This window comes from Boleophthalmus pectinirostris, unplaced genomic scaffold, assembly GCF_026225935.1.
Source record: "Boleophthalmus pectinirostris isolate CB_2022bp ecotype Guang Dong unplaced genomic scaffold, ASM2622593v1 HiC_scaffold_18, whole genome shotgun sequence".
Taxonomy (NCBI): Eukaryota; Metazoa; Chordata; class Actinopteri; order Gobiiformes; family Gobiidae; genus Boleophthalmus; species Boleophthalmus pectinirostris.
The window spans coordinates 22916710-22931259 of record NW_026571133.1 but is presented as its reverse complement, the minus strand read 5'-3'; the positions used below and the strand labels follow the sequence as shown (position 1 = coordinate 22931259).

Genomic DNA, 14550 nt, shown 5'->3' with positions numbered 1-14550 from the left:
TATCTCTCTATCTTTTACATTTTACTAAGTACCGGAGAAGTGAAAAAGAAGTAATCTATTCTGGATCCCAAGCAAGTGTTCTGCTCAAAAGCATAAAGGGAACATTTTGTTCTCTCTCTTTCTCTCTCTCTCTCTCTCTTTTTTTTCTTTCTTTTTTTTTTTTTTTTTTTTTTTTGGATAAATTGAGAATCCCATTGATTTCCACAATGTTCAAAAGAATAAAGGGAACAAAGTACTCCAGCAGGGGGACAAAGATAGAAATATTTGGGATCAGAAGGCTGGTGGGATTACTATAAAATGGACAACATGGAAAGATGCATGTTTCTGTTTTTTATACAGAGTGTCCAGAAATTTGCCGTAGTCATATAGTTGTTAAAAATCAAATCAGACACACACAAATGACGATGTGAGGACAGTTTGTGAGCTTGTTCTCGCAGACACTGCAAACCACACGCTCAGGGGAGTGAGATAGTTCAGTAAGGACCACCAATGACGTTTAACCCATTGGTCTAACCAGATGTGGCAAATCAAACACATTGATGATCAATAAATAATTAGCATAAACAACTTGTTTTTGTTTGTCACCCCCAGTTTGTTACTCTGCAGCCTTCTAGGTTTTATGCCATCATAATTTTGTTCTTTGTCTTTTCTTGTGCGTCTCTGTTTGTGGTGTAGTCTGCTTTTGTAATTAGATTTTTATTTTGGTAGATTAACACCTCAACTTTCAATCAAAATGAATGGCTTAATATGTGAAGAAAAAATAAACTAGTTCTCCGTTTTTGGCTTTCATTAAAAGTTTTTTTTTTTTTTTTTTACTTATTTATATTGCTATAATTTTTTGTTTACGATAGTCATTGATCATATGTGTGACCCAGTAAAGTAATGTTTTATTCTTTAGGTAAATACAGGATGTTTAAATGGTGATTTCACTTGACTCGACTTGGTCAATAGTGAAACAAGAAGTAATGGTAAAGGAAGAAGAGAGGCGCTCATGAGCAAGCTGCTAGCCGCATTAGCATTAGCCTATGTTGTAGCCTTTCCATAATGGCGCCTCTGGACCTAGATAAGTATGTCGAAATAGCAAGACACTGCAAATACCTACCAGAAAATGATCTCAAGGTGGGTTTATACTCAATGCACACTACGACTGGCAGTAACGTTACATTTCTTAGTCCCACTTCTGTCTAGGATAGTGCGTTTTTAGTTAGCCTAAGTAGCATGACCGACAACAAGCTAGCAAAAGTGGAAGAACGGTGTATTATTTTTGCTTTCTTTAATCCAACAGTTTTTACGTAATTTGTCTAAATTGCTGACTTTCCTTATTTTAGTATTTGGTACAGCCATATACAAAGTGTGAAAATATTATTTTAAAAATCGTACGTTGTGTCACGTTCTTTGCTCGTTTGCATCAGACTATTAGAAAAAATAAGAAACAAAACGACAATAAACAAGCAAAAAAAAAACAAAAAAAACAGTCATAAACTTTTCACTGGACAAACATCAGAAAACAATAAGTTAGGAAAGCCTTATAAAACCATGGCATGTTAAATAACTGGCATATCTTTTGCAGAGATTATGTGATTATGTATGTGATCTACTTTTGGAAGAATCCAATGTACAGCCAGTTTCTACACCGGTTACAGTGTGCGGAGACATCCATGGACAGGTAGCATTTACTTTAATTTAAACCAAATTATCCATAATGTGTAAATAATTATAATTTATTTGTTCTTTAGTTTTATGACCTGTGTGAGCTCTTCAGAACCGGGGGGCAGGTTCCAGATACAAACTACATTTTTATGGTAATTTATTATTGTATCTGCGATTTGCAGTGGCATGCAGTTAGTCTTATGCAGCATATTTTTCAAAACATTATAATTAAAATCAGAATTATCTTTTGTTGGGGATATTTTTACATACATGCACAAAACATCTTGTTTTTGGAGTATCCTATTAACAATAATTGGAAGGTATTTTAGCAATGTAACAGATATCTGATAGTCAAAATTTGCATATCTTTAAAACTTCTTTCATAGTATTATTGCCCACCTCTAATTAAATTAATGCTTTTTTGTTTTTTTAGGGGGATTTTGTAGACAGAGGATATTACAGTTTGGAGACATTTACACATCTTCTTGCTTTAAAAGCAAAGTGGCCTGATCGCATCACTTTACTTCGAGGAAATCATGAAAGCAGACAAATAACACAAGTGTATGGGTTTTATGGTAAGAAATGGTTGTAATGTAACAATTGTACTATTTGGTTACAGTAACATTTAATTGCATTTTTGTTATGACTTTTTAGATGAATGCCAAACAAAATATGGCAATGCCAATGCCTGGCGATATTGTACCAAAGTTTTTGACATGCTAACTGTTGCAGCTGTAAGTATTCTTTTCATTTAAGTGACGTGCGTAATACTGAGATGCAATATGAGTTTAAAAATTAGGCCCATTATGTGGTATAGTAATGTGAAGAATGCTGTTTACATGATGTTCAGTATTTCACTTTGTTTAAAAATGTAAAACAAGGGAAATTTACATGACTTATATTATTTAAATATAGAAATTCTCAAGTGCTAAAGTACTCTCTGATTTATTTGACATGAGGCTGTCAAGCATGTTTTAATAATGTTTTTGTTTAGTTGATAGATGAGCAGGTCCTGTGTGTTCATGGTGGGCTTTCACCTGACATTAAAACTTTGGACCAGATTCGTACAATAGAACGCAACCAAGAGATTCCACACAAGGGTGCCTTCTGTGATCTTGTGTGGTCAGATCCTGAAGATGTTGACACCTGGGCTATCAGTCCACGAGGTGCAGGGTGGCTATTTGGCTCCAAAGTCACAAATGAGGTATTTAAAAAAAAAAAATACTTTCATGCCATGTTGAATGTGGGGCAAATTGCCAAACCCCCTGGCTATCAATTACTAACCAAAGCTTGTTGTTTTTTTGTTTTTTGTTTTAGTTTGTGCATATCAACAACTTAAAGCTCATCTGCCGGGCACATCAGCTGGTTCATGAAGGGTACAAGTTCATGTTCGATGAAAAATTGGTAACGGTGTGGTCAGCACCAAACTACTGCTACCGCTGTGGAAACATTGCTTCGATTATGGTTTTTAAAGACGTAAATAGACGAGAGCCGAAGCTGTTTCGGGCTGTCCCTGACTCTGAAAGGGTTATACCGCCTCGAACCACTACACCTTACTTCCTTTAATTAACACATCCTCTGTTGTCCTGAAATTTTATTTATATGCAACAGATTTTACTAAATATAACTGTTTTCAGGTTAAAGTATCTTGATGGCTGTTTTTGCTCCTTCAATTCATTTTAATTCAAATATGTCTAATTATGTCACACGTTGTGTCGTAAAGATGCATTTTAACATTTTGATCCAAATTATAATAAAATCTTTATATATTTCTAGCTTAGCGTGGTGTATATTGAACACAGTTTTGTTGCTGACCACAATTTAGGGAGAAAATTCTCCGGGTATCTGTATCTGCCTTTTCTGGAGGTCTCATTTACATTGAGAAGATTTTAAATGAATGGTAAGCTAAAAAGTACTGGAAATGATGTGCATTTCATTTATTTCTGCTTCTATTGTCACTTGGCTTAATGCAGAGGTTCAGAAATGTGCATTTAGAAAAGTATTCTAAACATGGTAACAGAAATTGTTGCAGCTCAGTGTGCCTAATTTTAATGCAATACCCTTACACTGAACTGTGCCGGTAAATGCCTGCATACCTCATTTCATTTGTTATGTGTATTGCGGATAATGTTTTTTTTTTCTGTTTTGTAAGCTTAATAAACACATTCATGGTGAAAGTCGTCGTATCTTAAAGTCATAGTAGCAAATTATACACAATTCAGGGCCTTATTGTGAAATCTCTGACCCGGAAATAGCTAGCTTGCGCGGGTGGAACAGAGCCAGCTGTCTGGTCTCACCTCAGCCTCCTTGATTGCCTCACAGTCTGTCATCTCGTCCTACCGAGCTACAGTCCTGTGCATACAGTGGTGGTTCTGTGCAGGCTGGGGAACGATGTGCGCTTTACACTGGTCCAGGGTCAAACGCTCTCTCTGAGATGCCCGCAAAGCCGCCTTTCACCGAAAGAAAGCGAGCCTGTGGTGGCTTTTGCTCTGATCTGTGAGCATCTCCGAGGTACTCATCCTTTTACATTTTGGATTTTCTGCTGCTGAGGTAAGACATGTGATGGACTCAAGCTGACATTAATATTGCTGCTTTAGCCAAGCTCTATGACCTTTTTTCGAGCAAAGCATAGAAAGGCAGCAATATGAGTGAAGGTTACAGTTTAGTCACTGAGGAAATCTAACTATGGTTGTTAGAATCATCAGGAACATGGCACATTTTGTGTAGTTGTCGTTAGTTGCCGTGGTCATTATAATAATTTATATGTGGCAATAATAAAATGAATTATTTGTCTTGGAAAACTGAAGGTTCAGAGATTTTATAAGGGATATGCATACATATGTCATTTCATGCCAAGCAGATGTATGTCTAGTTGACACTATTCATTGTGACGTGCCTTTTTAAATGTTCACAGTATTTCCAGTATATTTGATGTCTTTTAATGCAGTCATTGTATAATTGTGACCTGGTGTGTATAGCTCCGACCTGATTGCACATCTACCAGCTCTGGTTGCAGCCTTTGCGAACATGAATCTGGGACATCCCAGGTCACCCTAAAAAGATGGCCATGTGATGCATTTTCTCCATAGTTTCGCACGTCTGTTCACATTAAAGTAGGGCAATTGTAATATAGCAATCAGCGGCTGTTAACCCGTTCTGTACCTATTTTAAATGTGCTCTGGGAATGAAACCAGCACTGTACAACATCATGTTCAAATTTTCAAATTATGCTCAATCAAAAATATACCTAACATTAAAAATGATTCATAATTTTTTTTTCTTTCTTTTTCTTTTTTTTTTCAATAAATACAGCTACAGTGTTATAACATAGTATATGTAATATTATCTGTAGTTTGTTGCATGTCCAGACTGAATGGATGCATTGCCTTCACATACAAATGTGTATCCTTTTTGTATTTATTATACTATAAATATTTTTTTTTACAATCAGTGTATTTATTTGAACCAGATTAAGAAGACTGTCATGACTGGAGCTGAGACTGATGATGATATTCCCTTAGGGGAACGAAAAACTGTCACTGATTTCTGCTATCTCCTGGACAAATCCAAACAACTCTTCAATGGCTTGAGGTCAGATTTTTATGTATTTCTAGTTCTGATTACTTGTGCGTCACTGACCCCTTTATACCGATGGGCTTTTTGTACTTGGCTTTTTATAAATGAGTTTAATATTTTCCATTAATAGCATCTGCTTAAATGGTTTATTACTGTAATAGCTCTAAAACATTTACATCCTTTTAAGAAATTATTTTACAACAATATCTATAAAATACATCATTCACAAAGCCCAATTATTGGTAAGAAGTTCTTTCTTCAAGTAAGTTCAAGAGTAAATGTGGAAAAGGTTCAAGTAAATTCTCAAGACTGACTGTAATATCCCAAATGAAAAATGACAGCCTACTCTGGTTTACCAAAACACCAAATTTAAAGCACAAATAACTTGATCATCATGTCCACTGTTTTTGTAATTAAGAATATATCCAGTATTACAGTGGCTACCAGTAAGAGCTGTATTTAATTCTGACATGTTTACCCTGTATCTGAGGACACAGCTGTTAATGAAAATTTAAACTCTTAATCTTACATACTATTTCTTAAAGTAAACTGTCTATGTCTTGTGCAGAGATCTTCCTCAATATGGACACAAGCAGTGGCAGTCGTACTTTGGTCGAACCTTTGATGTCTATACAAAGTTGTGGAAATTTCAGCAGCAACATAGGTATTCATTGCCAGCGACAGATGTATATTATTGTATTTATTTATTTCTGTTGACTTTCTTGTCTAAATTTTGACTTTCTGTTGTTCGCATCCTCTAATATTATGTATTGTATGACAGACAGGTTTTGGACACGCGTTATGGGTTAAAAAGATGGCAAATTGGAGAAGTTGCATCCAAAATAGGGCAGCTGTACTATCATTATTAGTAAGTCGTATTAATGATACTTAATTTCAGTATATTTTCATAATACCAAAAGTGTTACATTTGTTTCCTTTACAGCCTTCGTACCTCAGAAACAAGTTACCTGAATGAGGCCTTTTCATTTTACTCAGCCATACGACAGCGGTCCTACTATTATCAAGTAAACAAAGAGGGCAGGTATGCTCCAACCTTTCTTGTTTAGAAGTCATGATTCATGTTTTCAACACATTCTCTTTTTTTTCAGGCCAGAATTGGTAGTGAAAAAGCTACGTTACTATGCCCGTTACATTGTTGTCTGTTTACTGCTGAACAAAATGGACCTAGTTAAAATTTTGGTGAAGGTATGGAGCATTTGCACAAACCCTTTGCCATATATGTACATAAGCAATTGAAAAGATTTAACTTGCTTAAACTCACAGACCTCCCCAAATGTACCGGTATTGAATAATTATCAGAGTATATCACATAATGTCCATTCAGTTTTACATAAGCATTGGACATTCACTCTTAAAATCCATATGACAGATTAGCTCATTTCACTAAAACATAGTCAGCATAATTATTTGAAAGATTATATTAAACGCTTACTTAAGGCCAAGTGATTTTGCCTGAAAATAAAAGTGTTGATTTTTTGGCCACTGGGGCAATCTTTTGTCAATGAGTTAAAACAAACTATTGCATTAAATATGCACCCCCCATTTAATTTGACTTCACTGATTTCAAAGCAGTAATTCTACATTCTGGGTGGACAGGCAGCAAATTTGGTCCTTAGGAACTTAAAAAATTCCAATGATTGCTTACATAAGTCAGAGAGTTGTCACCTGCTTTGTGGAGATGACAGTATCAGCCCATTTGATAATTCATCTATAAACGCTACTACTTTTGGGGATTATTGTGAGCTGTCCAAATCATAAAAGCAGCAAGAGAAAGCAAAGACATAACTGTTCATTAACCATGAAAGGGTTATTAATGTAAAATTTTGTGTATTTTCCCAAAACAAATATTTAACTTGATTAAAATTTTGCTTGATTAAACACTATCAGAGGCTCTAGATATATCATCACATCAGTATGTTTTACAACTTAGCTCTGCTCCCTGCCACTTAACTTGTGTAAAACTATATAAATAGTATAATGATGACATAATTCTCCGCCACATTCTTGTAACGCAAAAGAGGCCTGACTGGCCAAACTACTGAATTAATGAGTGGCTCTGTTGCTCACCTGAAGGAGCTATCTGATGAAATTGAGGATTATACTCAACGGTTCAACACAGAGGATCAACTTGAGTGGAACTTGGTGCTACAAGAAGTTGCCGCTTTTATAGAGGTATATGATATAGAGTTTTCTGAAAAGAAATTTGAAACAAAGATCCAACATGTGGTGAATCCTGTCATGTTTTTCTCTCCATATAGGCTGACCCAGTTGTGATACTGAATGACAACAATTCTGTTATTGTCACCAGCAATCGACTGCAAGAAGGAGGGGTGCCACCCCTAGAACAAGGCATGGTGGTTGGGCAGCTCGTCCTGGCCGATGCACTGATCATCGGCAACTGTAACAATCAGGTTTTAACACACTAATAGCATTTCCATAATTAACCTAAGATCTATGGCTCGCTTATTTGTGGTTTATCTTTAAGCCAATTATTTGTTGTTTCACAGCATGTAGTGCATGATTGATCTGATGGTTAGTTTATTACCCTAACTTGGTCTGCTAGCCCTCTTTACTTCTGAGAAAGCAGGAGCATTCAGCTCAAAGTGAGTTCTTGACGTAGTTTGAGGCAGAGATGCACTGATACAGCTTTTTTGTGTTTTATTTATATAGTAAAACAAATATCATTTCACTGTATATGGAGTTGTTGGTATCATAAAAGTATCTTCTGTTCATTTGGACTGTACTACTGTACTATGGGCTTAATGTCTCTGTATATTGTCCCCTCCAATAAAGACTAAACTTAACTAAAGTACCAGAGCTAATTTGGCTAAATTGGTCTTTCCTGTTTCCGTTTATATAAATTGCTCATATTTGTCTGTTCCAGGTAAAATTTAGTGAGTTAACCATTGATATGTTCCGGATGCTTCAAGCTTTGGAAAGGGAGCCTGTAAATTTAGCTACACAAACCTCCAAACAGGGGACACTGGTAAGCGAAGAAATGAAAGCCATGATTACATTTAAAATATATAAATAAATAAATAAATAGATAGATTTGTATATGTATATTATATATATATATATATATAGAGAGAGAGAGAGAGAGAGAGATTTGTAAAGCAACTAAAATGTCTTTTCATTACTTTTACATTTCACAGGAACCGATTGAAAAACCTGCAAAAAGAGAGAACCCTCACAAATATCTTCTTTACAAACCAACATTTAGCCAGCTGTTTACTTTCCTGTCTGCTTCTTTTAAGGTATGTTTCATTTGTGTATGCATACTTGTATATAATCCTCAACATCCATTTAAAAAGTAGTTATATTTTCTCAAGGAATTGCCTGCAAACAGTGTTCTGCTGATTTATCTTTCTGCCACTGGAGTCTTCCCTGCTGGTCATTCAGTTTATGAAGGTAAAGCACTGAAATCCCATGTTATTCTTTTTTTTTTTCTTATATACCAGTGATAACACGTCCTATTGCCATTAGGACCGTTTGATTTCGGAGGAGTTCTCACGAATACGAATCGAGATGTTGTCAATGGTGAGACAATGCAAAAAAGAAATCAAGCCCAAAAAGAAATGCACTGGTGGGTAAAATCATATTAATTTATGCTACACATTTTGATAATATATTGGAAAAAGGTAACTGCTTTTTACTTATAACCAGTCAGATCTAATTATTGGCTATATATTTATCTCCAGTCTTCATCCAGGAGACTTGTTTCCTTTTACTCGTAAGCCTCTTTTTGTCATTGTCGATTCTTCCAACAGTACAGCCTACAAGGTATGCAACTCGTCATAGTATAATCATTTTTCCAGCCATAAACATATGTAAAATAACAGTTATTTTTAATTTTTTAACTTCATAAGAATTTCACAAATATGTTTGGCCAACCATTGGTGTGCCTGTTGTCACCTACTGTGTATCCTAGTAGTGTCCAAGGTAAGAATGGTTTGAAAATTATGTGCACGTCTGTATGTCTTTTAACCCTCTGATCGTCTCTAGATCAGTCTCAGCGTGGGAGTCTGTTCACACTGTTCCTCTACAGCCCACTTCTGGCCTTCTCCTCAGTGTGTGGCCTAAACAGTGTGCGCCAAGGGTTGTGGGAGCGTGCGCAAGAATTCCTCTGTAAGGTCTATCGTGACATTGGACAGCTGATTACCCGGTCAAGATCTATAGGTACTACCCCTCTCTCTTTATCCTTTATATTAGCTTGTCCTACTCGTTAAAAGTTCTATATTATGCGAATTAGATTCTTTGTGAGCTTTAAGCAATTTTGGACGTCGCTACCTCCTCAAAAACATTCCTGCAGTTCTGTTTTATTCACCCATGTTAGAGTAATCCTTTAGTATTAGTTTGACTACATCTCCCAAGCTCCCACCTTGTGGTGTCATGTAGTGGTAGTTTTCAAGATAACAGCTATCCTTTACATTTGCTTCAGTAGAGACTGGCAATTCCAGGGTTCATTTGTCATCCAAATTATTCTAGTGAAGATGCAGGGTTTGTGTGTTTAAGCATGTGCGAATGAAACAAAACACAACTCCAGGTATGTTTATGATTAAGAAAAAACTTCACGACAGATCAGAAAATAACATAATATATATAATAATATCCTTTATATATTTTCTGGAAAATTGTACAAAAAGGGCCATTTGGAAATACCTTAAAGCATTCACAATAAATGTAGTTATCATGTCCATTCTCTTACAGAAACAATCAAAATTATATTAGCCTTTTTTTTATATTTACATTTTACAGATCAAGCCTTTTTGCAGTTCTTTGGTGATGAGTTCCTTCGACTGCTTCTCATCCGCTTTGTGTTTTGCTCAGCTGCATTGAGACTACATAAACTCTTCCGGGTAAGAATGAGCCTAAATTATTGTTGTCTTCTTACCTGGCCGGCCACAACTACATGCTTTGACAAAACGTTACAAAGACTGGTGGATCAGAAGCCATATCCTGCTCCCTGATTTCATAGGGCGTGATTGACAGGCAGATTAATCAATCAGAGAGAGAGACATTACTTATTCTCATCAAAAACAAACACGGCTTCTTACACATAAAAAAAGGAGGAAAAACATGATAAAGGACTTAAAAACCATATGGATTTTCTCAGAATTATACTTATCTCAAGTAAAATAAGTTATATATTTTGTTCTGAATATTATGAGAATTTTCAAGAAGAGACGTCTTCCACATTTGAGAGACACATGCTACAAATTAGCAGCTTTGGTTGGATCATTTCAAGTTTGGATGGAGGTTTTTCAGGCTCGATGGTCTGATTCCAGACCCTTCTGGATTCGAACAGAATGCAGAAGGGACTGGCTGGCCAGGCAAGTTGTCCACTGGGCTTTGTAAAAATAGCCCTTGTATTTTTGGGCAGTTTTGTTGTTGTTGTTGTTCCCCTTACCCTAAACTGTTTTAGTATGATATTTTTTCATGCTATTGTGTCATTTTTTTTCAGGAGTGTAGGAGCTTCCCAGAATCGTACCCAGAGCTGCCTAGACAGGAGACGGTGGAGAGCAGCCTATTACAAAAGCATATAATAGAGCTGGCTACAATGCTGGAAGTGCAAAACTTATTTTGGGATGATGGTTTGGAAACCTACTAATTGTGGGCTGTCATATTAAATATTGGCACACTGATTCAGAGCCCAGGTGTGTTATACACCATTCCACTTTGTCTTTAATGTAAGTACTGTGCCACGTCCAACCCATAGATGAGCCAGAACGTTCAGTGTAAATGTTGCTTTAGCATTACAGGCTAAATAAAAGGTCCAACATTGTTCAAATGAAGGATGAACAGCAGCTTGTCATTGGATTTATGTTTGATAGAAAATTCTATTATATTTAATGTTTTCTGAGATATAAAGACGATGAGCTTTACACATTAGTGCAAAGGCAAGTTTTTTGTGGTGCTATCATAACTAAAATTACATAAGGTTAACACCTACCTATTTTTAAAAGGTAAAAAAAAAACAAAAAACATTATATGTTTGCATCTGCCAAACAGTGCTTGCTGTAAAACAGCTTAAATGTAGCAGACTAAGATGCATGAGGTTTAACCTATGTGGTATGTTGCTTGTTGCTGCACATCTCATTGATGTATTCATTTCACAATGTCAAGTAATACTTCTACTTGGAAAAAAAAATTTAAAGTAGTTTTTATGTCACTGTGGTGTATATTTGCATGCTAAATTTATTTGTTAATATCATTCTTGTAGGGCCCAAAAGGCTGATACACAATGATAATGTCCTATTAAAAGAAACACACACAAGAAAAGCACATAATATTTAAAGGGTAGCATGAACTGACATTAAACTGACTAATTAGGACAACCTATAATATTTGGACATAAATTATTTTCTCCATTGGTATGTTTTTCTTATATCACCTGATGGCTGCAGACTAGAAGGATTGGCCTGTTTTGGGATCTTCTAATCCTGCTTTCTCTCGACTGACAGTGTAGTCTAAACATGACTGAGGCATTATTGCAATCAGTGATGCAGTATATCAGGCATGTTATGTTTCCTCTGACAGTCTTCTCTTACACAATGTCAAGCTGCTGAAAACAAGTCGTGGGAAGTACAGTTGCTGTTAACTGAGTATAAATGCATTTTAGCTGTATCAGGTGTCTATTGAACAACTGCAAGATATTGTCACACTTTTATGATAAATAATGTGGGACATTTATTTATATTTACTTGGGAGTAGAATACTAACTTTGTTAGTTATCTAAAGTTAGACAAAGCACAATTTTTCCATTCACTATTTAGTTTTTCTCTGTGGATATGAAAAGCGGTCCAGCATCTTCCAAGGTGCTTTACTGTTACTTTACATTTTTGCGGACCTAAGGTTTTAAATGTATGATTTCTTTTGACTCAGTGGAAGAGACACTTTACAAGAACAGCAGGTCATTGATTTATCCATGTGTTCGAATCATTGGTAGTCAGTGGGTAAAAATATGCTGCTTACCAAATGTTTATAATAGATTAAATTAAATTAAGCCAACCAACAAAAAATACACAAAATTTATATTCTAGGTTAAAATAGCTCTGCTAGTCACAATTACTTTCATTGTGTTAACTCAACAGATAGTAGTGAGACCAAATTGTTTGCTCTAGTATTATGTTTCTTATGTTGGAAAGATCCATTGGGACAGCTTTTTGAGGGGTTAGCATTGGCTGACTTTGTAATGCTGAACCAGCTGATCATTAACTGCCCTTGACCAAACTACTGCAGTTTGAGGATGTAGCAAAGTCTCAAGGACATGATAATTGAACACTGTTATGGTGTATACAATATGAATTGATTGAGTTTGATTATATGTGCAGATGATGTTAAGTGATGTAAGGACAGGGATATTGTTTGTCTTGTATTCATTCAGTGTAAGGAAAAAAAAAAGAATGAGCAGCCCAACTGTTTGTGGCCAGTTTTGTTGTTGGCCTTTTAAAAATGTTACATTCCAGCTCTTCAAGGACTTAAAGAGAAACAGTAGAATGTATCTACTTCTCGCTTTTCTCCATTTTCTGTCAGAAACACTGAGCCTTTTTTCTATTTTAATGTAAATATCAGTGTTCATTGTTTGTTTGCTAGCAAGTTGGATTATGATACCACAGCCTTGCACTTTAATATGACATTTTGTTTTGGTTGTGTTCGTACTGCCTGGGTAAAACAGTGAAAAAAAAAAAAAAACAGATTGTGTATTGGCATACTTTACACCACATACTTGTTTCATTCATTATGTTTGCCTCCTCAACTGCGTAAATTCTAAAAACAACTGTAGCAATAACATGTATTGTGAATCTGTTTTTAAGCATTTATTCATAAGTAAACATGGAATTACTTTTTGTACAGGAGGTGTAAATATTAAGTAAACTCCTGCATGAAAAAGTATACAGTTCTGTATACAGTTTTAATCTGATACATTATACAAGTGCAATCAGTTACTAAAGACCAAGCTTTCTTCATCTGTCCGTTGTGTGTGTTGAAAATATTTAAATTTAATGTTCTACATTTTGCATCTACTAAATATGAGTTGTTTAATGTATAAATGTGTATTTTTTTTATTCCATTAAGCATTTTAATGTCTTGGCAGGCTCCTTTGAGTTTGTTTGGCAGTATCACTTTATATACAAGAATTATTTTGAACCGTAACATACTAATAACAACCATAAAACAAGTTAACTAAACATTACATTCTCAACCTTATTCACAGATGTGTCTTGTAATTATAAACTGAAATATATGGGTTATCTTAAAATTTTCTGTAATTTACATATGAAACATAAATTATTTTATCATTCTGGCTGGTTTTCCTTAAAACCAAAAAGGTTATATAAAATACTTGGCTATTAAATTCCCCTGTGGTAAAATTGTTTCTGAACCATTTGGAGTATAATCAGATTTAATCCTGTCTAGTTGCTGTTGGGAAATATAGACAAGACAGCTGACCCCAAACAATTGATACTTTGCTGTCGATGTCATCAACATTCCCTGGGGGTGTGATGCTAACAGTAGGTTCTGTTCTCTCTGAGACTTTATTAGACATCTCTTTGTGCTTTATTCTGACCCTAAAATAAATGACTTAGCTGGAACTATAACTGGTGAACTGATTTGTGCTGTTAAACAAGTCTATAAAGTCATAAACATTAGCCAACAGTTTTTCAGTTACTCACCATCAAACTCTTAAACTCTACCTTGAACACTGGTATTGATCACAAACTCCTGGAAAAAAGTAACTCAACAGTCCACCGTTACATGATATCACTGCAAATTATCATTAAGACATGAAAGTCTTCTTTTTTATTTGAGGGTTTGGTGTACAAATTGATCATGATTCTTCATATAATGAATGTGACAAGATAATAGCTCATATTCCATAGGCCAGTTATATTTAATTAATACAGATGGGGGTGAGCTAAAATTAATTAATTTTTGCTAAAATGCAAATTTTTGTTGTAAGACAGTGAAATCTTTTGTCTTGTTACTATGATCAGGTTCAACATTTGTGAATGTACCTTTTGGATATTTTATGGAAAATAAAATGTAATTTGGCAGTATGACATCATCACATCTGAAACCACCAATAGATTTCCAATGAAGTTTTACATGCTCTTTTTTGGTTTTGTTTTGATTTGTTTTTTTGTTTTGTTTTTGTTTTTTGTTTTTTGTCATATCATTGATAAAAGAAAATAAATGAGGTTCAAAAAAGTAAATAATTATTATGATAATTTTGGACACTGTGTGTGTGTGTGTGTGTGTGTGTGTGTGCCTGTGTGTTTGTATATTTATATGTTAAGC

At 35.1% G+C, this 14550-nt stretch overlaps 2 protein-coding genes across 3 annotated transcripts; both read left to right on the top strand.

Moving 5' to 3' along the window:
* Positions 1 to 956: 956 nt before the first annotated feature.
* Positions 957 to 3827, top strand: ppp6c (protein phosphatase 6, catalytic subunit). The gene is made up of 7 exons (XM_020926137.2): positions 957 to 1119; positions 1571 to 1666; positions 1737 to 1802; positions 2084 to 2225; positions 2305 to 2384; positions 2645 to 2854; positions 2968 to 3827. Exons 1-7 carry the CDS (start codon positions 1045 to 1047, stop codon positions 3214 to 3216), a joined length of 918 nt encoding a protein of 305 aa, XP_020781796.1. The 5' UTR covers positions 957 to 1044; the 3' UTR covers positions 3217 to 3827.
* Positions 3828 to 3924: 97 nt separating this feature from the next.
* On the top strand, positions 3925 to 13439 carry scai (suppressor of cancer cell invasion). 2 transcript variants are annotated; one of them, XM_055153460.1, is made up of 17 exons: positions 3925 to 4161; positions 5120 to 5241; positions 5795 to 5890; positions 6008 to 6094; positions 6170 to 6268; positions 6336 to 6432; positions 7321 to 7419; positions 7506 to 7658; positions 8132 to 8233; positions 8403 to 8504; positions 8580 to 8658; positions 8734 to 8833; positions 8949 to 9030; positions 9117 to 9189; positions 9253 to 9426; positions 10006 to 10106; positions 10712 to 13439. In XM_055153460.1, exons 2-17 carry the CDS (start codon positions 5135 to 5137, stop codon positions 10856 to 10858), a joined length of 1698 nt encoding a protein of 565 aa, XP_055009435.1. In that variant the 5' UTR covers positions 3925 to 4161; positions 5120 to 5134; the 3' UTR covers positions 10859 to 13439. The 2 variants fall into 2 exon arrangements, with proteins under 2 accessions (XP_055009435.1, XP_020782311.1); XM_020926652.2 differs by having other exon boundaries at positions 3925 to 4200.
* The last annotated feature ends 1111 nt before the right edge of the window (positions 13440 to 14550 follow it).